General features: G+C 45.2%; 1 protein-coding gene across 5 annotated transcripts in view; it reads left to right on the top strand.

Moving 5' to 3' along the window:
• atm (ATM serine/threonine kinase) overlaps nucleotides 1-26375 on the top strand; it is a 215734-nt gene that overhangs the window by 63349 nt on the left and 126010 nt on the right. For all 5 annotated transcript variants that reach the window (XM_038818310.1, XM_038818311.1, XM_038818312.1 and 2 more), the window contains exons 16-24: nucleotides 1845-1934; nucleotides 2841-3006; nucleotides 4377-4576; nucleotides 10752-10834; nucleotides 11592-11738; nucleotides 11921-11996; nucleotides 13659-13789; nucleotides 20852-20972; nucleotides 24961-25125. In XM_038818310.1, the coding sequence (XP_038674238.1) occupies nucleotides 1845-1934; nucleotides 2841-3006; nucleotides 4377-4576; nucleotides 10752-10834; nucleotides 11592-11738; nucleotides 11921-11996; nucleotides 13659-13789; nucleotides 20852-20972; nucleotides 24961-25125 (1179 nt within the window). The remainder of the gene's footprint in view (nucleotides 1-1844; nucleotides 1935-2840; nucleotides 3007-4376; nucleotides 4577-10751; nucleotides 10835-11591; nucleotides 11739-11920; nucleotides 11997-13658; nucleotides 13790-20851; nucleotides 20973-24960; nucleotides 25126-26375) is intronic.

Raw genomic sequence — 26375 nt, 5'->3', positions numbered from 1 at the left:
CAAACTACTTATGGAACTCGGCTGGACTCCAACTGGGCCCGGGGCCTTCCCAGACGGCATCAGCCCCTCACACACCATCACCTCTCATAGCCCTACTGGGGCCCACATCCCTCTGCTCTACCCTCGGAAACTCCAAGCCATCCAGAAAACGCCTCCTTCCCTTGTACCTCGGGGTTCCAACTGGTATAGTTTCCAGTAAAAGGCCTCAAATACTCGGTTAATCCCCTCTGATTCCATTGCCACTTTGCCTCTTCATCCTTCAACCTACCAATTTCCCTCACCACCACCTGTTTCCTCAGATGGTGAGCAAGCATCCTGTTGTTTTTTTCTCCGTATCATACACCGCCCCTCCAGCCTTACGCAATTGCTCACCACCTTCTCAGTAGAAACAAGCTCAAACTCCATTTGGGGCTTCTTTCATTCCTTAAGCAGTGCGACTCAACCACTCTTGTCAACAATGTCTTGAATATGACAAAAAAATTGATCTGGGAATACCCTTGTTGAACATGTGAAGAAAATAGAAAATTCCCTTGCCCGTGGCCTCTTGAAGTGCCACGGGCCCGCCCCACCACATACACCATGAACCCCAACAGCTCCTTAGCCATCTGCGACAGCTTCCTGGGCATGGGATATGATCGGTCTAATTCGGGGTCCAGCACCATATTGACGTCCCACCCCCTCCCCCTCAAGGATCAGCATGGAATGTCCATGTAAGACCCCTGGTATGTGATCCACAGTCAAGCCAGATACAATACCCCAGATTTCACACCTTCCTTATGTAGGACCATCTTGACCCTGTTAAATCTGGCCTGTCGCATAGCCAGCTCCATGCCGCAACCTGGGTGGATTCGGACTACGTTCCTCTCCCAGGAACGCTTCTTCATCTGCCTGGCCCAGTGCAAAATCTTCTCCTTATCCAGGAATCTGTGTAGGTGCACCACCATCGTGCTCACCCGCCTTTGGCTTCTTCCTTAGCATTCTGTGCACTCGGTCCACCTCAAGGGGGTCAGTCGAAGGTCCTCTCTCCCATCAACCTTTCCAGCAAATGCATAGGTCACTGTCCATATGGAGTTTACACATTCTCCCTGTGTCTGCATGGGTCTCACCCCCACAACCCAAAGATGTACAGGGCAGGTGGATTGACCATGCTAAATTGTCCTTTAATTGTAAAAAAAAGAAATTTAAAAAAGTTTAAAATAAATTTAAAAAAAAAACTTTTCTAGCATATACTCAACATGTTCTGAGGCCTTCAAGCCCTTGATCACTTCCACTAGCCCTACTATATGGAGGTTTTGGTATCTCAGGGTTCTCAAGCTCATCTACCTTCTCACGCAGCTTCTTCTGACTTTCCCTACTAAGATGATCTCCGCCTCCAACAAGGCCAGCCGGTACTCGTGGTCAGCCACATACTCCTCTGGACGCTCCCTGGGATTCCATCCTTTCAACAGCCGCCCAAATCGGTTCAGTTACCTGGGCACGGTCTTCCAAGGTTTCAATCCTTTGTTGCTGCCTTGGAACCTGCCACCATTGCGCTTTCAGCCATGTTCACGAAGATCTCCTGGTCTTTTAGCTGCCACTTTTTAAAAAGTTCTTCTGGCCAGACAAGAAGCAGACAAACCCAGGTGAAGAGGTTCTCACACCCCTCACTGTTCCGTTGCTTTCTTTTTTGCCGGTTGTCCGCCTAAGTGGGTGTTCAGGGCCAATTAGCGCTACCTCATGCGAGAGCCGACAAGTACGCGATCACCTATGCCATGGTTGCTGCCGGCAGTGCTTATGAAGTAATTCTTAAGTACTCAAGGATGGTCCATAACAATTCATATCACCTTTTTCTTTAATGTTTGCAGTACTCGGCAAAGAGGAGCTCATCTGTTCTCTTCCTTCAACTATTCCCAGCAACTTTTATGAATGATCTTGTGGAGATTTGCAAGCAACTGGTAAGAGATTTACTGAAAATTTCTAATGTTGACAGGCAAATTGAGATTTCTAGATATGTTGCTACTTGTAGAACCTGGGTTTAATTCATTCTAAATTGCTGCTTGCAAGCAATGCAATTATTTGAACTGCATTACACACATCAATGTGACAACTGGATATGACATAACCACGATGAAAATTATATGCTGTTTTTCCATCTCAAATGCTTTTGGGCACTATATTTCCCTCTTAGATTAGGCACAGTATATTTTGTGACAAATTTCTCAGACACCATGCAACCAATTTTATGATGAGTTTAAAGCTTGAGGAGGTTATTCGGAGCCAAGATGTTTTAGCAAGTTTTGGGTCCTCCCAAACTTGTTAGGGGAAGGCAGCAAGATAATTTAACTTATCACAAGCACCCAAATTATACAATTGTTGCTGTGAGTCAGATTAGAGAAATTCTTGACTACTTCTGGTGACTTATAAAGTGGTTGCTAAAAACAATAATTGTGATTTCTATTCTACAAAATTGATTTACTTCTGGCAACTTCAACATGCCACAATTACTGCATTGTCCCTATATGCACTTGTTGAATTTTGTTTTAGCTGTTTATATTTTGGAAAAGGATTTTGTTCTTTCTATATTTGTTATAGTCTGTGAGGGATGTAGTATTCCAAATTGTGACTTAAAGAAGACTGCACAGTTTTCCTTGCTGTTATGGCTGCTAATTAATGCACCCATTGAGATATATATATACTGGCAGTCTCCACTGCACCAAGACATTTCTTGAATTTGTTCTGAGCAATGAGCACTCTTTTTTTTTTTAAAAGCTCCCCTTCCTCCTGAGGTGTTTCACACCATTAAAGATTTACGCTGAAGGTCAGATTAACAAAAGGGTTCATCGTTCACCCCTAAAATTCAGGCAGCCCACAGTGGAAAATCACAAGAGGCTTGTGAACCAAGGAATGATGTTCAAGATGGTTTCAGGGAAGTGCAGGGAAGTGGATCCGGAGATTTCTTTGACGATGATGACCAAACCCTTGAAGTAGGTGATTACAGTGACAGCAGTGACTCATTGATTGGAACAGGTAAGATGTTTAAGGGTCCAGATATTAAGCATGCTCAGCTGGTTCCCCAGTGGGTCAGTTTAAGGCAAAGTGGACCTTAACCACAGAGACCAAGAATGGGTTTGACATGTGGTCTGCGCTGGGTTAGTTAATCATGAATGGAAATTTACAGTGCATCTCACACCCTTTAGCTAATAAGGCAAAAGAAAAACAGATAAAGAATCGCAACTGATAGTATTTATGCTGTGTGGAAGTATGTGAAGATAATATTGGGCTAAAAAATTACATTTTGTGTAAATTGAACAGTTGATTAATGTAGCAATTTCAGATATTATATGTACTTGGTGCAGTAAGGATTAAAGGCCTGGATTAATGTGTGTATGACTGCTGCAGTAATATTTTTAGTTTTAGATTGGGATGTAAGCAGACGTCAAGCATCTGCTCTCAATGCAGTTCAGTTAAATGTTTGACTGGGGACGGAGCAGAAACAGCTGATCTCAAGACCGTGAGTTCAAGATTTGCCTGTGAACAGGAAAGGCAGTTTCAGCAGTGAGTTGCAACAGGCAGGAGTTTGCAGTTGGTTCTTGGAAGTCAAACCATGAAGACAGCTTCTGAAGACTTCAGATAGAGATCCTGCATTGTTCTGATAGGATTCAGGTCTATCTCTTAAAACAGTTTCAAAGAACGTTTCTTAAGCAAGTATGCCTGGGTCTGATAACTGTATTGAAAAGTGGATTGAGAGTTGAGAAGGTTTTGTTGTTTGAGTGAGAATAAAGATAGCAGTTAAGGGTTGTTGTGTCATTGTATTGGTTAGCGTTGTTTAAGAGATAATTAAGCTATTTTCTTGTGTGATGTTAAAGATATTTTAATACTGTGTTAGTAATAAAGTTTGTTTTAAAGTACCATTTCCCATTATGGCGTGAAATCACTCCTGGAGTGAGGTATCCTTTCCTTACAGTCTTACAAAATTAAAATAAAATGTTAGGGTTTCTGTCCAGTAGCCTAGCCACTGTTGAGGTCTGGTCCGGGATCGTAATTAAAAAGTCTCCTTGGTAAGATCAGACATGGAGCATGGCCACATGGGTGAGGTATAAGAGGATAACCTGTGTCGATAGAACAATTGGCTTGTAAATAATTCAGTGACCTCAAGAGCTATATAGAGAGAAAGGATGGGAGAAATGTAAGGATTTTATACCACAATTATAAAATAAATGAAGCCAATTATGATTGAAACAGAAAAATAATTGCAGTTCTGCTTGAAACTAGCTTCTTGCTGCATTTTATAGCCGAGGCCTAGTAGCATATTCATTTAATTTCATGCAAGTTTATTAAATAATTCAAATATGCCATCATGTAATCCATGGATTCATTGGCTTTCAAACTTCTTTCAGGAGCAAAGAGCATTTTAGCTGAAGAAAATTTGATGAAGCACGATTTTCTCCTCCTCGACACTCTTCGATTTCTCTGCTGTTGCACAGCAGCAGGACAGATGCATGTGCATTCTTTCAGGCCTAGTGATATTAGAAGAAAACTGTTAATGTTAATTGAGGAGAAAGATCACAGCATTTCAAAGTCTCTGTATTTGCATATGGTGGGTATCACTTTACACAATGGTACGGTTTGCTTTTGTTATTGAAACAGGGATTTCCGAAAAAGAATTTGCTGAGTTTTCCTTTGGCGATTCAGGTCTCATATTGCCCCTCCCCTTTCCAAAAGAAAATGGGGTGAATTTTATAAATTAATGCTTCAATTGTAAAATATGTTTTGGACATGGAGGTGGGGGCAAAGGTATGAATGTTGACCACACATATTAGAACTTTGCTCCCATTCATACCCTGTCCTCATGGATTCCTATCTCTTAAGTTAATGGAGCACATATTTATAAAATTGACCCTGTGGATCATCTGACATTATCCACTTATCAAACCTCGTTACAGCGGAAATGATCACATTCTGAATGTCAGAAAAAGAAATGCATTTTGCTCTGTGACCGTTGTTCATGAAGGACATTAACAGTGTAGCCAAGGATGTAAAACAGTGATTCTCAAACCTTTCTTGCCCTTTGTGCAAATTTATTAATAATCAGAATCTCACCCCTCTCTGAATTATATTATACAACTAGCAGAGATCTGCACAACTAGTATCTTTATTGCAAAAGTACTTGTTTAAATATTAGATTTCTAGTAAATCAAAACTTCGCAATCTGGAAAAATCTACATAAATCTGACCATGCGGAAAAACAGACACAGGAATATAAATACCAATTTTGTCAAATGCCTAGCCTTATGATGTTTTTTTGTCATTAAATATGAAAATCTAATTGGGAACTATTTTCTCCTGAGTTGAAAAGGAACTATTAAATCTGATGGGCTCTTGTGACTCTGGGAAAAAAACCTATAAACCAGTGCATGTGTGAAAACATTGGGGTTAATGTAAATTGCAGTGAACAGCAGTTCCCTGGAACTCGTATCTTAAAGATTAATTTTGGGGCAGCACGGTGGCACAGAGGACACAAGTTCGATCCCGACCCCGAGTCACTATCCGTGTGGAGTTTGTACATTCTCCCCATGTCTAGTGGGCAGCACGGTAGCACAAGTGGATAGCATTGTGGCTTCACAGCGCCAGGGTCCCAGGTTTGATTCCCCGCTGGGTCACTGTCTGTGTGATCTCTCCGTGTCTGCGTGGGTTTCCTCCGGGTGCTCCGGTTTCCTCCCACAGTCCAAAGACGTGCAGGTTAGGTGGATTGGCCATGCTAAATTGCCCTTAGTGACCAAAAAAAGGTTAGGGAGGGGTTATTGGGTTACGGGGATAGGGTGGAAGTGAGAGCTTAAGTGGGTCGGTGCAGACTCGATGGGCCGAATGGCCACCGTCTACACTGTATGTTCTATGTGTCTGCGTGGGTCTCACCCCCACAATCCAAAAGATGTGCAGGTTGGGGAATTGGCTATGCTAAATTGCCCCTTAATTGGAAAAAAATAATTGAGTACTCTAAATTTATTTTTAAAGGGAAAAAAAAATAATTTCAGGCAGTAAATCGAATCGGGCTTAGATTCTCCAGTCTGCCATGCGCCCCATGTGTTCCTGTGTGCACCATTGTAGAGACCAGGAAAACATTGCAGGAAACAAAACAAAACAAAGTAGGGCCATTCCCCTTCAAAACAAGTATACCGTTTTGGATGCTGTTGGGGGGGATGACCTACCGGGGGAAGGCCCCAGCGGCCAGGTCTCTGGCACTGAGTCTGGCTCTGGGGCTCAGAAGGGAAGGGGGGAGCATAGAAAAGCAATAGTAATAGGAGATTCAATGGTTAGGGGAATAGATAGGAGATTCTGTGGTCGCGAGCGAGACTCCCGAAAGGTATGTTGCCTCCCGGGTGCCAGGGCCAGGGATGTCTCTGATCGTGTCTTCAGGATCCTGAAGGGGGAGGGTGATCAGCCAGAAGTCGTGGTGCACATTGGTACCAACGATGTAGGTAGGAAAAAGGGTGTGGAGGTAATAAACAAGTTTAGGGAGTTAGGCTGGAAGTTAAGGGCCAGGACAGACAGAGTTGTCATCTCTGGTTTGTTGCCGGTGCCACGTGATAGCGAGGCTAGGAATAGGGAGAGAGTGCAGTTGAACACGTGGCTGCAGGAATGGTGTAGGAGGGAGGGCTTCAGGTATTTGGATAATTGGAGCGCATTCTGGGGAAGGTGGGACCTGTACAAGCAGGACGGGTTGCATCTGAACCAGAGGGGCACCAATATCCTGGGGGGGAGGTTTTCTAGTACTCTTCGGGAGGGTTTAAACTAATTTGGCAGGGGAATGGGAACCGGATCTGTAGTCCAGCAACTAAGGTAGACGATAGTCAGGACGCCAAAGCACGTAGTGATGCAGTGGGGAAGGTAACAATGACAAAGGAGAGTACTTGCAGGCAAGGAGATGGGTTGAAGTGTGTATACTTTAATGCAAGAAGCATCAGGAATAAGGTGGGTGAACTTAAGGCATGGATCGGTACTTGGGACTACGATGTGGTGGCCATCACGGAAACTTGGATAGAAGAGGGCCAGAAATGGTTGTTGGAGGTCCCTGGTTATAGATGTGTCAACAAGATTAGGGAGGGTGGTAAAAGAGGTGGGGGGGTGGCATTGTTAATTAGAGATAGTATAACAGCTGCAGAAAGGCAGTTCGAGGGGGATCTGCCTACTGAGGTAATATGGGTTGAAGTTAGAAATAGGAAAGGAGCAGTCACCTTGTTGGGAGTGTTCTATAGGCCCCCCAATAGCAGCAGAGATGTGGAGGAACAGATTGGGAAACAGATTCTGGAAAGGTGCAGAAGTCACAGGGTAGTAGTCATGGGCGACTTCAACTTCCCAAACATTGAGTGGAAACTCTTTAGATCAAATAGTTTGGATGGGGTAGTGTTTGTGCAATGTGTCCAGGAAGCTTTTCTAACACAGTATGTAGATTGTCCGACCAGAGGGGAGGCCATATTGGATTTAGTACTTGGTAATGAACCAGGGCAGGTGATAGATTTGTTAGTGGGGGAGCATTTTGGAGGTGGTGACCACAATTCTGTGACTTTCACTTTAGTAATGGAGAGGGATAGGTGCGAGCAACAGGGCAAGGTTTATAATTGGGGGAAGGGTAAATACAATGCTGTCAGACAAGAATTGAAGTGCAGAAGTTGGGAACATAGGCTGTCAGGGAAGGACACAAGTGAAATGTGGAACTTGTTCAAGGATCAGGTACTGCGTGTCTTTGATATGTATGTCCCTGTCAGGCAGGGAAGAGATGGTCGAGTGAGGGAACCATGGTTGACAAGAGAGGTTGAATGTCTTGTTAAGAGGAAGAAGGAGACTTATGTAAGGCTGAAGAAACAAGGTTCAGACAGTGCGCTGGAGGGATACAAGATAGCCAGGAGGGAACTGAAGAAAGGGATTAGGAGAGCTAAGAGAGGGCATGAAAAATCTTTGGCGGGTAGGATCAAGGAAAACCCCAAGGCCTTTTACACATACGTGAGAAATATGAGAATGACTAGAGTGAGAGTAGGTCCGATTAAGGACAGTAGCGGGAGATTGTGTATTGAGTCTGAAGAGATAGGAGAGGTCTTGAACAAGTATTTTTCTTCAGTATTTACAAATGAGAGGGGCCATATTGTTGGAGAGGACAGCGTGAAGCAGACTGATAAGCTTGAGGAGATACTTGTCAGGAAGGACGATGTGTTGCGCGTTTTGAAAAACTTGAGGATAGACAAGTCCCCCGGGCCTGACGGGATATATCCAAGGATTCTATGGGAAGCAAGAAATGAAATTGCAGAGCCGTTGGCAATGATCTTTTCGTCCTCGCTGTCAACAGGGGTGGTACCAGAGGATTGGAGAGTGGCGAATGTCGTGCCCCTGTTCAAAAAAGGGAATAGGGATAACCCTGGGAATTACAGGCCAGTTAGTCTTACTTCGGTGGTAGGCAAAGTAATGGAAAGGGTACTGAGGGATAGGATTTCTGAGCATCTGGAAAGGCATTGCTTGATTAGGGATAGTCAGCACGGATTTGTGAGGGGTAGGTCTTGCCTTACAAGTCTTATTGAATTCTTTGAGGAGGTGACCAAGCATGTGGATGAAGGTAAAGCAGTGGATGTAGTGTACATGGATTTTAGTAAGGCATTTGATAAGGTTCCCCATGGTAGGCTTATGCAGAAAGTAAGGAGGCATGGGATAGTGGGAAATTTGGCCAGTTGGATAACAAACTGGCTAACCGATAGAAGACAGAGAGTTGTGGTGGATGGCAAATATTCAGCCTGGAGCCCAGTTATCAGTGGCGTACCGCAGGGATCAGTTCTGGGTCCTCTGCTGTTTGTGATTTTCATTAACGACTTGGATGAGGGAGTTGAAGGGTGGGTCAGTAAATTTGCAGATGATACGAAGATTGGTGGAGTTGTGGATAGTGAGGAGGGCTGTTGTCGGCTTCAAAGAGACATAGATAGAATGCAGAGCTGGGCTGAGAAGTGGCAGATGGAGTTTAACCCTGACAAGTGTGAGGTTGTCCATTTTGGAAGGACAAATCTGAATGCGGAATACAGGGTTAATGGTAGGGTTCTTGGCAATGTGGAGGAGCAGAGAGATCTTGGGGTCTATGTTCATTGTTCTTTGAAAGTTGCCACTCAAGTGGATAGAGCTGTGAAGAAGGCCTATGGTGTGCTAGCGTTCATTAGCAGAGGGATTGAATTTAAGAGCCGTGAGGTGATGATGCAGCTGTACAAAACCTTGGTCAGGCCACATTTGGAGTACTGTGTGCAGTTCTGGTCACCTCATTTTAGGAAGGATGTGGAAGCTTTGGAAAAGGTGCAAAGGAGATTTACCAGGATGTTGCCTGGAATGGAGAGTAGGTCATACGAGGAAAGATTGAGGGTGCTAGGCCTTTTCTCATTAGAACGGAGAAGGATGAGGGGCGACTTGATAGAGGTTTATAAGATGATCAGGGGAATAGATAGAGTAGACAGTCAGAGACTTTTTCCCCGGGTGGAACACACCATTACAAGGGGACATAAATTTAAGATAAATGGTGGAAGATATAGAGGGGATGTCAGAGGTAGGTTCTTTACCCAGAGAGTAGTGGGGGCATGGAATGCACTGCCTGTGGTAGTAGTTGAGTCGGAAAATTTATGGACCTTCAAGCGGCTATTGGATAGGTACTTGGATTAGGGTAGAATAAGGGAGTGTAGGTTAACTTCTTAAGGGCAGCACGGTAGCATTGTGGATAGCACAATTGCTTCACAGCTCCAGGGTCCCAAGTTCGATTTCGACTTGGGTCACTGTCTGTGTGGAGTCTGCACATCCTCCCCGTGACTGCGTGGGTTTCCTCCGGGTACTCCGGTTTCCTCCCACAGTCCAAAGATGTGCAGGTTGGGTGGATTGGCCATGACAAATTGTCCAAAATTCTATGATTAACCTAGGACAAAAGTTCGGCGCAACATCGTGGGCCGAAGGGCCTGTTCTGTGCTGTATTTCTCTATAAAAGTAGTATCTTTATTACAACACTGCTTGTTTAAATTCGGGATTTCTAGTTAACCTTTCATCAAAGGCTTCAAGAGATCCAAAAGTTCTCACGTTTGAAAAGACCACAGAAAGCTGCGCTAATGTAAAAGCATTGGGTGTGAAATGGTGGTGAAAAGTAAATGTACGCTGCATGAATGACACTCTCATAGCTCAAAGTTTAATTGACTGTATTAAATGGAATTGTATTTAAAAGTATTGAAGTTTTAGAATTGTGGTTAAAAACTACTTCACACACTATATTTTTCACCTCAACCAGTTTAATGCATAACTCTGAAGTAACGCTACAGCTTTTACTCCCAGCTGTCCAATCAGTGCATTTCTTTTATGATTCTTCGCTGCATGAGCAAATACGTAATAAGCAAAAGCCATTAATCTACTTTAGTTTGCACCGTTGGCAACTATCCATAAAGATAAAAAAAATCTATTGAGAACACTCCTGTCGTTTGATGTCGCAAAGCACCTTGTGGAATTCATTATCAGGTGCAGTTTCTATGAGATAATGTGGCAACCCTATTGTGCACAGCAAGTTTCCACAAATTATTTTAGCTAGCAGCCATTTCCCTGAAACAGCTTGCACGGCAGAGATTAGAAGTGTCACACCTGGTTGTTACTGCAAGTACCGTGCATCAGATAGATCAAATATATATAATAATTGTTTGCAGTTTTACAAGCGTATCTTATAATTAATTTTGCATGCAGATGGTGCTGATTTTTCTTGTTTGTGTCTGATCCCATAGTACTTGATCCTGTTAAAAGAACTCCCAGCAGAAGAATGTGTTCTCCCATCAGATGATTTCTCCATACTTGTGAAGCCACTCTTGTAAGCAGTGTTTGTTTATGTGGATAGCAAGCAGGAACTTGGGTGGGAAATCATGGAACCCACGAAAACAAGATTCCAAAACACCTTCATGGCAAAGCTACACACAAGAGATTATTTGATGCCGATACTGAGTGGCTGAGATACACAACATCATATTAACTAGCACTAACATAGCACTAACATACTTACCTTCATGAGCACGACAAATGATGTAAAAATATTCCACGTCAGAACAAGCGTCTTTTTAACAAAACAAACCAGTTGAATAGTTAACTGTACAAGTTCTAACTTTTTCCACAAAAAATTCAATATAAAACTTTCTTACGAAGTAAGTGATCATCAGAAAAATAATTGGGCTAGTTCGAATAGTTGAAGCTTGTTTAAATGTTAAGAATATTTTTGGGAGATTAATATTGGATTTTGTACCAGTTGTTTGGCATTTTATTGTGCATTTGATTTCCGAGAATCTTGTAAAGAAAATTTTTTTTTCCCTGATAGAAATTGTCCCAATTCAGTTTGGAACTGTCAATGAAAATGGTAGTTACAAATAAATTATCAGCGGACCTAACCATAGCCCATTTATGTACTCTTTAACTCACATTTCATGTTGACGCAGAATTGTGCAAACTCCTACACAGTTAGATTATGAACAGTTTTGAAGTGTAATTTTAGTAGCACTTAACAGGAATGGATTTAATTAACACTAATTGATTTGGAAAATTAAGCATTTTGTAATTGCAGCCTCTGATCTGTGCAGGGACCTGTGTTCCATGTATCGTTGTGATCAAGAGGTTTGTTCAGTGATCCTGACACACATTCTTCCATTACTGACAGTACAAGGTATTGAGTCCGATGAAATGACAGATACCCAGGGGAAACTACTAAAGGCAATTGGAGCTTTCTGGTAGGTAAACTCTCTTGGCCCCACCCTTTCCACTAGACATTCTTGGCCCCACCCTTTCCACTAGACATTCTCAAGCTATGGTTTCTATTGAAAGCAAAAGTCTAAAAATTCTCCCTAGTTGTGTAGTTTTGAAGTTTATGGAAGTTAACATATATATCGATGTGTGTGTTTGTTTATATTAGGCACCTAAGCAAGGAAGGAAAATGTAATGCACATGTGAGAGCTGCTTTAGTAAGATGTATGAAAACATTACTTGAGGTGAGTCAATTGAATGTACATTCTGATATTCGGGTAATATTTTACCAAGGTTTAGCAATTGTTTAAATATTTCAGTGCTGCAACCGCAACAGACAGACACTATACTCAGGATTCCCACTCACCAGCAGTCTCTCAGCAGTTCTAGTTTTGGTATTTTCATATAACTCTAATATCCCTTTATATGGCTTGGTGTACGTGCATATTTGGCCAGGATGTAGAGACTCCTCCTTTCATCAACATCAATAACCTCGCGGTGAAGATCGTTGACAGCTTCACATATCTTGGATCAACAATTACCAGCAACCTGTCCCTTGATGCTGAACTCAGCACCACGATTGCCAAGGCTACAGTTGTCATGTCACAGTTGAGAAGTTGAGTGTGAACCAACAGCAAACTAACCTAAAATACAAAGCTTTGTGTGTACCAGGCTTGTATCCTCAGCACCCTCCTTTTCAGCAGCGAAGCATGAGCAACTTATGCAAACACAAGATTAGTGGATGAACAGCTTCCATCTCCACTGTCTCAGGTGAATATAGAGCATCTCTGGGCAGGAAACTCCCCAATGTGGAAGCATACCAGCATGCAGGGATCCTCGGCTTGTTTGCACTCTTGAGTCAAAGGAGACCCCAATGATTGGGTCATGTGTGCAGCCCCAAAGACATGCTCTATGGCAAGCTTGCCATCAGCACAAGATTAACATCTGGAATGCAAAGATGTTTGTTAAGTGGAACCTCAAGTTGACTGGGATCGGAGTCAATGCATGGGAAGCCCTTGCTGCTGAGTGGTGTGCCTGGAAACAAGTAGTCAGCAAAGGTGTGAAAAAAGTAGAGGACAAAAGGAATGACCAGATGGTGGTAAAGAGGACACGCCGGATGGAAAAAACATCAATCGATCTCCGGCCAACACTATTCATTTGTATAAACTGTGGAAGGGACTCCCACTCAAACCGGCCTCTACGGCCGCAATAGAGCATCTTCAGTGCAGAAGTGACGTACATCCCATGTGCCGTCCATTGCCTCTCAAAAGAAGATATGCCAGAGAGATAGAGATGTTTGGGCAGCAAGTTTTGTATGGTAATTCTCCTGTGCAAGCCGTAGCATGCTTTATTGCATTTAAGGTGCTTTATAAATGCATGCTTCGTATTAGGACAATCACCGACTCTGAATAAAACCAAAATAAAATTGTTAATAATAGCCTCCGTAATATAGAAGTGCTTGCACCAAAACTCAGTTGGAGAATTATTATTTTATAGCTATGGGAGTGGCACAATGGTTAGCACTGCTGCCGCATAGCTCCAGGGACCTGGATTCAATTCCGGTCTTGTGTGACTGCCTCTGCGGATTACTCCCTGTGTCTTCATGGGTTTCATCCAGGTGCCCTGGATCCCTCCCACAGTCCAAAGATGTGCAGGTTAGGTAGATTGGCCATGGCAATGGAAGTATGCTTGGGAGGAGTGGTCTTTCAGAGGGTCGGAGCAAACTCGATGGGATGAATGGCCTCCTCCTCCTGTGGGAATTCTATGATTCTATAGCCTACATATGATGTGCAGAGTAACTGCAAGATTTGTTAGTCCTGTGATCTTAGTGCATTTCATGATTTAATTGATGCAATGATCTGTTATGATAATGTTTATTTTGTAAAGTACTTGTTTTGTATCTTCAGAAAGACCCACATTCGAAATGGACTGTACTCTCCATCAAAGGTGAAGAGATGCCTGTCTCTGAAGTCTATACTGAGTTCTTAACAGATACTCACCATCAGGTCCGCATGCTTGCTGCCATGTCTGTGAGCAGGTAATCTTTCTGGGTACTAATAAATGTTATGGTTTTGGGTGAGATCTTTCGGCTGTTCATGCAGTAGGGATCTTCCGGTCCTGCCGACGGCACACCTCTATCAGAGGCGTGGGGTGGGTTCAATGGGAAATCCCATTGACAGAGGCGGGAGAAGAAGATCTATCTGCCAGCCAACGGCAGGCTGCCTCCTGCCACCCAGAATCACACCCAGAGATGCAAGGTTTGCATTTTTGAAAGACATTTTGCTCAAATTATATTTAATACCATATACAAAGTGAGTTTTTGACTTTTACAAATTGAGGGTTAATATTAGTTGACTGACTTATGGTAGCAGATGTGAAACACACACTTTTATCCTGAAGCTTTTGTGTACAATTGAGTGAAACAAATATTTCCGAGCTATTACACTGGAGTTGAAGTAAAACTTTTTGGTGAAATATTGGGCTGGATTCTCCGCTCCCTGACGCCGAAATCACGTTTGACGACATGACGGAGAATCCGTTTTGGCTGCAAAACCGGGAGAGGCGCCAGTTTCTGAATACTCCGCCCCCTGAAAAGCAACGCACTCTAGGATTATCCACTGCCTGAGGGCCCGCGATGCTCCGTCCCTGACCGGCCGAATACCCGATAGAGTGGGTTACGTGTGCTCACACCGTCCGGGAAGCTTTCGTGGCAGCTGTGGACACAGTCTGGGGCCGCCACAGTCGGGGAAGGGCCGGTCGGCGGGCAGGGGGGGGCTTCATTCAGGGCTGAGGGCAATGTGGGCAGGCGGTCCGGGGTGCACGAGCAGCCGATGGGGGGCACTACTTTGGCGGTCCAGGTCCGCGGGCTGATTCTGCCGTGGAACGCGGTGTGGCCACAGCAGGTGCTAGCCCCCAGCAAAACGAGGAATCGGTGGCCTTTTGGCACCAGTTTTCCTGGCGTAAAAGACCACCACTTTCACACCGGCGTGGGGACTTAGTCTCCAAAATGGAGAATCCAGCCCATTGTGTTTGTCAAATAGTTGTTATGGGGGACTTTAACTTTCCAAATATTGACTGGAAACACTATAATTCGAGTACTTTAGATGGGTCCGTTTTTGTCCAATGCGTGCAGGAGGGTTTCCTGATGCAGTATGTAGATAGGCCAACAAGAGGCGAGGCCGTATTGGATTTGGTACTGGGTAATGAACCAGGACAGGTGTTAGATTTGGAGGTAGGTGAGCACTTTGGTGATAGTGACCACAATTCGATTATGTTTACTTTAGCAATGGAAAGGGATAGGTATACACCGCAGGGCAAGAGTTATAGCTGGGGGAAAGGCAATTATGATGCGATGAGGCAAGACTTAGGATGCATCGGCTGGAGAGGAAAACTGCAGGAGATGGACACAATGGAAATGTGGAGCATGTTCAAGGAACAGCTACTACATGTCCTTGATAAGTATGTACCTGTTAGGCAGGGAGGAAGTGGTCGTGCATGGGTTACTAAAGCAGTTGAAACACTTGTCAAGAGGAAGAAAGAGGCTTATGTAAAGATGAGACGTGATGGTTCAGTTAGGGCGCTTGAGAGTTACAAGTTAGCTAGGAAGGCACAAAAGAGAGAGCTAAGAAGAGCCAAGCGAGGACATGAGAAGTCTTTGGCAGGTAGGATCAAGGATAACCCTAAAGCTTTCTATAGATACGTCAGGAATAAAAGAATGACTAAGGTAAGAGTAGGGCCAGTCAAGGACAGTAGTGGGATGTTGTGCGTGGAGACCAAGGAGATAGGAGAGGTGCTAAATGAGTATTTTTCGTCTGTATTCACACAGGAAAAAGACAGTGTTGTCGAGGGGAATACTGAGATACAGGCTACTAGACTAGAAGGGCTTGAGGTTCATAAGGAGGAGGTGTTCGAGGAGGCGATTCTGGAAAGTGTGAAAATAGATAAATCCCCTGGGTCGGAATGGGATTTATCCTAGGATTCTCTGGGAAGCTAGGGAGGAGATTGCTGAGCCCTTGGCTTTGATCTTTAAGTCATCTTTGTCTACAGGAATAGTGCCAGAAGTCTGGAGGATAGCAAATGTTGTCCCCTTGTTCAAGAAGGGGAGTAGAGATAACCCCGGTAACTATAGACCAGTGAGCCTTACTTCTGTTGTGGGAAAAGTCTTGGAAAGGTTTATAAGAGATAGGATGTATAATCATCTGGAAAGGAATAATTTGATTAGAGATAGTCAACATGGTTTTGTGAAGGGTAGGTCGTGCCTCACAAACCTCATTGAGTTCTTTGAGAAGGTGACCAAACAGGTGGATGAGGGTAAAGCAGTTGATGTGGTGTATATGGATTTCAGTAAAGCGTTTGATAAGGTTCCCCACGGTAGGCTATTGCAGAAAATACAGAGGCATGGGATTCAGGGTGATTTAGCAGTTTGGATCAGAAATTAGAAGACAAAGGGTGGTGGTTGATGGGAAATGTTCTGACTGGTGTCCAGTACTAGTGGTGTACCACAAGGATCTGTTTTGGGGCCGCTGCTGTTTGTCATTTTTAGAAATGACCTGGAGGAGGGCGTAGAAGGATGGGTGAGTAAATTTGCAGATGACACTAAAGTCAGTGGAGTTGTGGACAGTGCAGAAGGATGTTACAAGTTACAGAGGGACATAGATAAGCTGCAGAGCTGGGCTGACAGGTGGCAAATGGAGTTTAATGCAGAAAAGTGTGAGGTGATTCATTTTGGAAGGAATAACAGGAAGACAGAGTGTACTGGGCTAATGGTAAGATTCTTGGTAGTGTGGACGAGCAGAGAGATCTCGGTGTCCATGTCCATAGATCGCTGAAAGTTGCCACCCAGGTTGAGAGGGTTGTTAAGAAGGAGTACGGTGTGTTAGCTTTTATTGGTAAAGGAATTGAGTTTCGGAGCCATGAGGTCATGTTGCAGTTGTACAAAACTCTGGTGCGGCCGCATTTGGAGTATTGCGTGCAGTTCTGGTCGCCACATTATAGGAAGGATGTGGAAGCATTGGAAAGGGTACAGAGGAGATTTACAAGGATGTTGCCTGGTAGGGAGGGAAGATCACATGAGGAAAGGCTGAAGGACTTGAGGCTGTTTTCGTTAGAGAGAAGAAGATTAAGAGGTGACTTAATTGAGGCACACAAGATGATCAGAGGATTAGATAGGGTGGACATTGAGAGCCTTTTTCCTCGGATGGTGATGTCCAGCACGAGGGGACATAGTTTTAAATTGAGGGGAGATAGATATAGGACAGATGTCAGAGGTAGGTTCTTTACTCAGAGAGTAGTAAGGGCGTGGAATGCCCTGCCTGCAACAGTAGTGGACTCGCCAACACTAAACGCATTCAAATGGTCATTGGATAGGCATATGGACGATAAGGGAATAACGTAGAGGGACTTTAGAGGGGTTTCACAGGACAGCGCAACATCAAGGGCCGAAGGGCCTGTACTGCGCTGTAATGTTCTATGTGGGAAAGTGAACAGTTTTTATTTGATTGACTTTGAGCCAGCTGTCAGGAAAAGCGTGGTGTAAATGTAAAGTTGCCTGTACCCTGTTGGCAAGTCTAAATCTTGATGTATAACCCTCATTGCATCAATGTGCGTTTGTTTCGGCTTACTACATCAGACTTTTTATGACCCTCTGAGGTTGCCAATTGTTCTAAATCTTACCACATTCTTAGGGACCAATTGGAAACTTGCCTACATTATTTCACTTGTGATGTAACTGTAACAAAGGTAAACTTTCCCACCTCATGGGCACGATTCTCCGCCCCCCACGCCAGTTGGGAGAATAGCGGGAGGGACTCCCGACATTTTTGACACCCTCCCGCTATTCTCTCCCCCACGCCACGAATCGCCGCTTGCCGTTTTTTACGGCGAGCGGCGATTCTCCGAGGCCGATGGGCCGAGCGGCCGGGCCTTCACGCCCGTTTCACCACGGCAGCAAACACCTGCTCACTGCTGTCGTGAAACGGGCGCCAGATGCCCGTTTGGGGCATCTAAAGGCCCGATTGGCACGGGAGCACCACGACTGTGCTCGGGAGGGGACAGGCCCGCGATCGGTGCCCACCGATCGTCGGGCCAGCGTCCAAAACAGACGCACTCTTTCCCCTCCGCCGCCCGGCAAGATCAAGCCGCCACGTCTTGCCAGGCGGCTGAGGAGAAAGACACCAACTGCGCATGCGCAGGTTGGCGTTGTCCAACCTGTGCATGCGCGGCTGACGTCAGCCGCCTTGATGTGCAGCCTTGACGACCGTCGTCAAGGCCACGCCGCCGTGACGCACGGGGCCGCGATCCTAGCCCCGCCCGGGGGGGAGAATCGGCCCCGGAAGTGGCCGTGAAGGCTGCCGTGGGTCACAGCCTGTCCCACAGCAGCCTTTACGATTCTCCGCATTTGCAGAGAATCGCGCCCCATATTTCTCGATCTGCCTTTGACGTGGTTAACCACACCATTCTCCTCCAACTCTCTCCTGTTGTCCAGCTGTATAAGGCTGCAGTTACCTGGTTCCATTTTAAATACCTAATTGTTTCTATGGTGTCACTTGCAATGGATTCTCTTCCTGTGCCCACACTCTTACCGATGGTGGCCCTAAATATCTTGCCTCAGCTCCTTCCTATTTCTCATGTGCATGCCTCCACTCGGCGACATCATCCAAAAGCACAGAATTGGTTTACACATGAACTCTGAAGACTTCTAGTTCTACCTCGCCACCCCTCTCCTGACTGCTGCATTGTTGCTAAATGATCAAACTCCTCCTTGAACATTACGTTCTGACTGAACAGAAATTTCTCCAGTTAAACATTGGGAAGACTAAAACTTGTTTTTGGATGCTGCCTTAAATACCAATCCCTTGCTGCCAACTCCATTCCTCTCCTTGACTACAGTCTGAGATTAAATCTATATGTTCACAACCTTGGTATCATATTTGATCTGGAGAGAAGCTTTTGACCACATATGTATGCCATCACTAGCACCACCTATTTCCCTCCAGAACACTGCTTGAACACAGAACATACAGTGCAGAAGGAGGCCATTCAGCCCATTGAGTCTGCACCGACTCACTTAAGCCCTCACTTCCACCCTATCCCCGTAACCCAATAACCCTCCTAACCTTTTTGGTCACTGAGGGCAATTTAGCATGGCCAATCCACCTAACCTGCACGTCTTTGGACTGTGGGAGGAAACCAGAGCACCCGGAGGAAACCCACGCAGGCACTGGGAGAATGTGCAGACTCCGCACAGACAGTGACCCAGCGGGGAATCGAACCTGGGACCCTGGCGCTGTGAAGCCACAGTGCTATCCACTTGTGCTACCGTACTGCCCACGCCCACTGTTTTCTGTTTCAGCTCATCTGCTGTTGAAGCATAGAAAATAGGTGCAGGAGTAGGCTATTCAGCCCTTCGAGCATGCATCACCATTCAATAAGATCATGGCTGATCATGCAAATTCAGTATCCCGCTCACACTTTCTCTCCATACCCTTTGATCCCTTGAACCGCAAGGGCCACTTCCAGCTCCCTCTTGAATATATCCAACGTTTGGCTTCTGTGGTAGAGAATCCCACAAATTCACAACTCTGAGAGAAGAAGTTCTTCCTCATCTCAGTCTTGAAGGGCTTACCCATCATTCTTCGTCTATGACTCCCTAGTTCTGGACGTCCTCAACATTGGGAACATTCTTTCCACATCTAGCCTGTCCAGTCCAATCAGGATTTTATATATTTCTATGAAACTCTCATTCATGCCTTTGTTACCTATAAACCTGACTATTCCACTGCACTCTAGGTTGATCTCCCACATTCTACCCTCTATAAACTTACGGTCACCTAAATCTCTGGTGCCTCTGTCTTAAATTGCAGCGAGTCTCATTCACTGACCTACATTGATTCCCAGTCAAACATCATATTGTTTCAAATTGCTCCATGGCCTCATCATTCCCTATATTTGTAATCTTCTACAGCCCACTTCTAAGACATCTGTGCTCATCTAACCCTGACCTCTTGACAATCCTCAATTTTAATCGCTACACCCGCGTCTTCTGTTGCCTTAGATCCAAGCTCTGGAGTCCCTCCCTATACCTTTCGATCTCTCCATCCCAACTTCCTCCTGAGGACACTTATTAAAGCCTACTTTTTGAGCAAGATTTTAGTCATCTGACCTATTAGGTGCAATCAGCCACAGGCTCAATGGATGAATCCCACCAGAGCTCCAAATCGGACTCCGCGCTGGCCAATTGCAAGTCACCCAACTCACTCCACCCAACACAATCTGGATCACGCCCTCACTGGGCACGTTATATTTAATTATATTTAAATGAATGGGTGGCATTGCCTGGGTGCCAGGCCGGCAGCGCCATGATGCCTGGGTGCCAGGTAGGCACTGCCAAGGGTGTGGGCATGGGGGACCTTACTCATGAAAGGGGGTGAGGGGGGGGTTTGAGAGGACAAGAGAAGGTTGGGGTTTGAGGGGACAAGAGAAGGTTGAGGGGTGGGGTGGAGTGTAGAGAACAAGGCAGCTGTTCAAAATGACGTCCCGATCTGCGAGGAGTCGGTCCTGAGCTCGTCAGTGCAGGAAAAGTGCCAAAGCCGCTGAGAAACAACCCGCCAAACGTGGCCGAAACCAGACATAGAAACTCCATCATGCCCAATATCTCCTTGTATCCCATTTGTCTAGGTGGCATTCAATCTGAAATCACAAAGGTGTAAGATCCAGGGCAGGATTCTCCATCCCGCAGCACCAGTTTTCTGGTGCGGCACGGCCCCGCCGACAGCGTGATTCTCTGTCCCGCCAGTCGGCCAATGGGGTTTTCCATTGTGGGAAGCCTATGCCATCAGGAAATTCCCGGGCGTGGGTGCGCTGCCGGCATAACATAAAATCCCGCAAGCGGAGAATCCAGCCCCAGGATTCTAATCCATTATATCCTTACCTATTGAATCTGCAGTTATTGATTTATACTTAGTTACTTTCTATTTCTATCATTAGTGTTCATTTAGTGATTTGGGACCTGGGACTTCTAGCAAAAACATGACTGTAGCATTCTGATCATGACATTTCATGAAATATGATCATTCAGTTTGAACAATTCATTTCTCTACAGACTATTCCAAGAAGTCCAGGTACAGGATCAATCTGTACAGCTAAAAGCCATTCCTGTGAAATTGCAGCAGAAAGCCTTTGAAAATGTGTATATGAAGGTGCAAGCTGGAATGAGGTTTCAGGTATTGTCATTTCTTTCTTTCAATATGATTTCAAGCATTGTACATACTCAGTTTTTACTATTGCCTGGTTTCGTTCATGTGCGTCCTTGCCAAATTTGAAGGAATGGTCAGTTGATCCTGTTTGGAGAAGTAGTATCTTCCTTTTCTGTCCCCTCAGTCTGCCATTGTCTATTGGCTCACGTTCCATCTCCTGTTGCATCTCTTTCCCCCCCAACTCATACATTTATTTCACTCAATTGACTCACTCAATATTTTTTTTCTCATGAAACCACACTGTTATAAATTAATTTGATTCAGTACCATTGAGCTTATCTTTGTGAAATGTGGACCATCTTTGTGATTCTGAGCCCTGACGTTACCTACCAATAAAACAAATATATTGGCCCAGGTCTTTAGTTTTTTATCGGTCGTATCTTAGAATATGTACTGGCGGGCCTCTCGGAGTCCCCATGAAAGGGCAGCATGGGAATTGGATGGGTACTTTTGTTGGACAATTACCTGTGTCTGGCATCCTCCAAAAAATCCAATTCAAATCAGAGACTTTGGAGGGTTCCAACTTACTGAGCAAAATAGTTACCCATGAAAAGTCCGAAACATAGTAAAACTAGTTCCAATTCCTGGGTAGTTATGCTACTGACCACCCCGACTAGGGGCGGCATGGTGGCACAGTGGTTAGCACTGCTGCTGGGACCCAGGTTCAATTCCGGCCTCGGGTAACTGTCAGTGTGGAGTTTGCACTTTCTTCCCTTGTCTGCGTGGGTTTCCTCCGGGTGCTCCGGTTTCCTCTTACAGTCCAAAGATATGCAGGGTAGGTGGATTGGCCATGCTAAATTGCCCTTTAATGTCCAAAAGGTTAGGTGGGGTTACAAGGATAGGGTGGAGAGGTGGGTTTATGTAGGCTGCTCTTTCCAAGGGCTGGTGCAGACTCGATGGGCCAAATGGCCTCCTTCTGCACTGTAAATTCAATGATTTTCTGTCTGGCTACCCTCCCACCCCCGACTCCACAACCTAACTAACCTTCCACCTCCCCAAAGCCACCCAATCGATCCTGCCCCTTACCACACACCTTCCCTCCTCGCTTGTCAAAGTGCTTTTAAACACAGGGACATTTAAATTTTCCAGAATTCAACAGCTAGTGACATAAAATGGGAGCGTGGCTTTGTTTTCCCAAATGCTCCTACATGTACTGAAGGATTTTAGCAGCAGCTAATGGTTTTCAGCCGGCCTGGTTTGAAAGTCTGGACAAGAAATGTAAAACTCCAGTGTAAGATAGAAAAATAGGAACAGAGTGGCAATCTGATGGTGACTGCCACCCCCTAGAAGATTCAGCACATGAACTAAGCTTTTCTTCTTGGGGCAGCACGTTGGCACAGTGGTTAGCACTGCTCCCTCACTGTGCCAGGGACCCAGGTTCAATGCCGGACTTGGGTGACTGTGTGGAGTTTGCACATTCCCCCCATGTCAACGTGGGTTTCCTCCGGGCGCTCCGGTTTCCTCCCACAGCCCAAAGGTGGGTAGGTTAGGTGGATGGCCATGGTTAATTGGCCCTTATGTCAACCGATGTGTAGCTTAGGTTAGGGGGTTATTGGATTAGGGTGGAGAAGTGGTCTTGGGTGGGGTGCTCTTTCAGAGGGTCGGTGCAGACTCGATGGGCTGATTGGCCTCCATCTGCACTATAGGGATTTTATGATTCTATGACGTTTTCATTGCTGTGGGTTTTGTTTGCTGCATAGTCTACTTACTATAGTCTACTTCACCGAAATGTAAAAAAAGATACTGTGCTGCCAGATGCGTCATTTCTGTTCTCAGCATCTCACTGTAAAAAAACTATATTTTTCTGGGTTATCTTTATTCTGTTAGTGGCTGTACTTTACTGACCAGGAAAGCCGCAGCTTTTTTCCAGTCTCTGTGAAGTTAGCTGAGCTGACCTTGGGTGGTAATTGGAACACCACATTTGACCTCAGCAAGAAATGTGCAGATGTGAACATCAAGTGAGGGCAGAATTACGGTGAGATATGGCACCCCCTTGCAGTTGCAAAGCCTGCCAAGACTCACTGTGCTCATGAATAGTTGTATGTTTTCAACTAAAGTGTGAATGCCTCCGTGGGAAGGGCAAAAGGAGAACATTGGAGAGACTTTTTTTTTAAATCAATTTTTCAAACAAAATTCCATGGTTAGTTGAAAAGGTTTCAAATTATTAAATAGCATTTTATATAATCCATAATATAACAAAAAGTCTTATGCTGGTAGCACTTACTGTTATCATTGTCTGTAATTAATTCCTCACTCCATCTTTACAATGGAAATGCTTATGAAAATGTGTTGCATTGTAATTAAAACTTCCCTCTCAACAGAGGCACTGTCTGATCCAATTGTGCTTTTATACTCCAAACCCATTTCACCTGAAGAGTACACTTGATTTCCTATCTGCAACCATCGATTGTAGGCTGGATTCTCCGCACCCCTGCGCCGAAATCACATCCAGCGCCGGGGCAGAGAATCCACTTTAGTGCATCGAATCGGGACCGGCGACGGTTCCCCACTTTTCCGGGTGCCAAAAAGCAGTGTACTCCGAGAGTATGCCGCACCGCGTATCCCCTACCTGTGGCCATTGCTGGAGGCCCGCCCCACCATTCTCCGCCCCCGACCAGCCGATGTCCCGACGGCGTGGATCTAATGTGGTCCTGTCATTCGGGATACTCATGTGGTGGCTGAGCACTCAGTCCGTGGCCGCCATGGTTGGGGGCAGGCCGATCGGAGGGCGGGGAGAGCCTCATACGGGACCGGGCTATTTTTGAGCAGGCAGTCAGGGTTGGGTGCAGCCGATCGGGGGAACTATGTAGGAGGTTCAGCTCCGCGTTCTGAGTCCACCATGGAGCATGGCACGGCCGCTTGAGGCCACGGCCGTGCGCATGCGTGGCCTCTGACCCGGAAGTGCGAGTTTCCCGACGGATCCCTCCTAGCCCTCTGCAGGGCTATGAATATGTGGCCTTTTCACGGCAGTTTTTCTGACGTGAAAGGCCACAGCTTTTACGACAGCATGGGGACATAGTCCCAAAAATGGAGAATCCAGCCCTGTATCTTGACACCTGCATTTAGAAGGCCAGAAAACTTGATATGTCAGATGGTGCTTTAATATGTAAAGTGTAAAGGAAGTATCACACCACATCTTTAGCAATTAAGATGGCCAAACAGGTCAGATCATCATTGTTTGTGAGATTTCTTTTTTGGCAGTCGAGTAGTAATTTTCATTCTCTTCCAACCAAACATTCCAATGTGTTAATAGCATCAGAGTTTTCTCTTTCCTTCACCCCCTCCTTCCAACAGCAGATCTCCCTTGCCCTCAGTCCTATCTTCAGTGGCCTATAGTTATTTTTAACAGTGAATCTCCATCCTCATGTTTTTCTGCCTCCAGGACCTAGTTTTTCCCTATCTATGTAACTTCCCTCAGTGCTACAGTTTTCCCATTCAAACTTTCCATTCCTCTGACTCCAGGATTTTGTGCTTCCCCAGCCTGCCTGCCCACTTCCGTCTCTTCTTTTTATGGCACCTTAAAATGCAGGTCATTGACCAAGCATTTGGTCACCTCTCCAAATATCTCCTCCTTTAGATTGGCGTCCACGTCTTTCTGTGACTTATGGAAAAAAAAACTACTGCGGATGCTGGAATCTGAAACAAAAACAGCAAATACAGGACAATCTCAGCAGATCTGACAGCATCTGTGGAGAGAAAAGGGAGCTAACATTTTGAGCCTGCATAACTCTTTGTCAAAGCTTTGTTTAGCTCAGTTGGCTAGACAATTCCCATACCGGCTGAGGTTATTCATGAAGGCCTCAATCTCGCCTGAGGTGTGGTGATCCTCCAGTTAAATCACCACGAGTCAGCTCTCCTCCTCAATAGGAAAAGCAGCGTACGGCCATCTGGATCTGTGGCAACTTTGCCTTTCACTTTTATGTCTCCTTGTTTAAACTTTGTGATTTTTCCTCAGAATAGTGCGGAGGAACTCCAGGACGAAAAATGCAACAGAAGAGCTGCGTTGCTTACAGGGATTTCATTGATCATGTGCTGTAGTCCCATTTGTGAAAAGCAGGCCTTATTTGCAATTTGCCAGTCGTTAAAGGAGAACAAACTGGATCCTACACTTGTTAAAAAAGTAACTATGATATCAACTTGTTGCTGTCTTTTTACTGTAGATGATTGTGTGGTGATGCATACTTTCTCATTTGAATCTGTTTTCCAGTATTAGGGCGCAACCCTCTCATCATATTGAACCTGCTCAGCTGTCAAGACAGCATTTGTTTTCATTGAGTGCCTTTTCAAAACTGTTTTTGTGAAAATGTGATCTTAAGTCGGCAAAAGGTGTTAACTGTTTTCCCCGATGCGCCTTTCATCTTCTGCAATCAGGAGACAGGTTGTCTTGTCACTGTGCATCTGTGGTAGAAGAATTTGCCAACCACTTCCAGCAGGGTGTTATTGAGTATGATCAGGCAGAGATATAACACCATGTCCCATGACCATGGTGTTCTTGGTGCTTAAAGTCGGGGAGAAAAAGTTACAGGCATGGGAGAGACAGTCCAGAAGTCCTTGCAGTCAGACGCCCAATTCTGGTGCTCACTGGAAAAAGCCAACAAAGCCACTAATCCGCCTTGATCGAGTCATCACCTCAGTAAATTAAATTAAGCTTCCTCACTAGCCTACCACCTCAGCAATTTAACCCCTAAGTAGAAGCACAGCTCAATACTAAACCACCCTGTCACAGCATTAACCACCCCCCCCCCTCCAAAGAGCTCCCCCATCACAACACCCAACAACCTGTCGCCATAGTAGTGAGTCCACTAATAATCATTCAAAAAAAACTCTCTGATTACAGTTCTAAAACCCCCCTCCCCAAAAAAACCAAATCCTTCCAGTAAAGCCCACCAGAGCACTACTCCACAACAATCAATTCCCCCCAAAAAGGCTCAACACAGCAAATTCTTCCCCACCAAAACAAAGTAATGATCCCTCACTATGACACCAGATACCCAAATTAATCTTCACTCAGCATCAAAAACCAAATTTGAAAACATGCAGCCTCTGGTTAATGAATGAAGCAGCGTCAGGATAGCATCTCACCCTATTGAGAGAAGGACCCCACTCCTCAACTCCACTCCTTGTGACTTCCAACCATACTACACTCGGACCTCACACCATGACAGGCTTGGACTCAACCCCCTCCCAACCAAAAGAAAACTTTTGTTGGGGGGGGAAAGCGGGAACAGGTTACTGAGTTGGATGACCATCATTGATCACAATAAATGGCTTACTCCTGCTCCTATTTTGTATGTAAAAATGGCCACTGCCAACTCCCCCTGATTTGATAGCCTGGAGGGATACAGCGATCCCCTGTGCTGCCATGGATGA

This window comes from Scyliorhinus canicula, chromosome 14, assembly GCF_902713615.1.
Source record: "Scyliorhinus canicula chromosome 14, sScyCan1.1, whole genome shotgun sequence".
Taxonomy (NCBI): Eukaryota; Metazoa; Chordata; class Chondrichthyes; order Carcharhiniformes; family Scyliorhinidae; genus Scyliorhinus; species Scyliorhinus canicula.
This window is presented reverse-complemented; position numbering and strand designations above follow the sequence as displayed.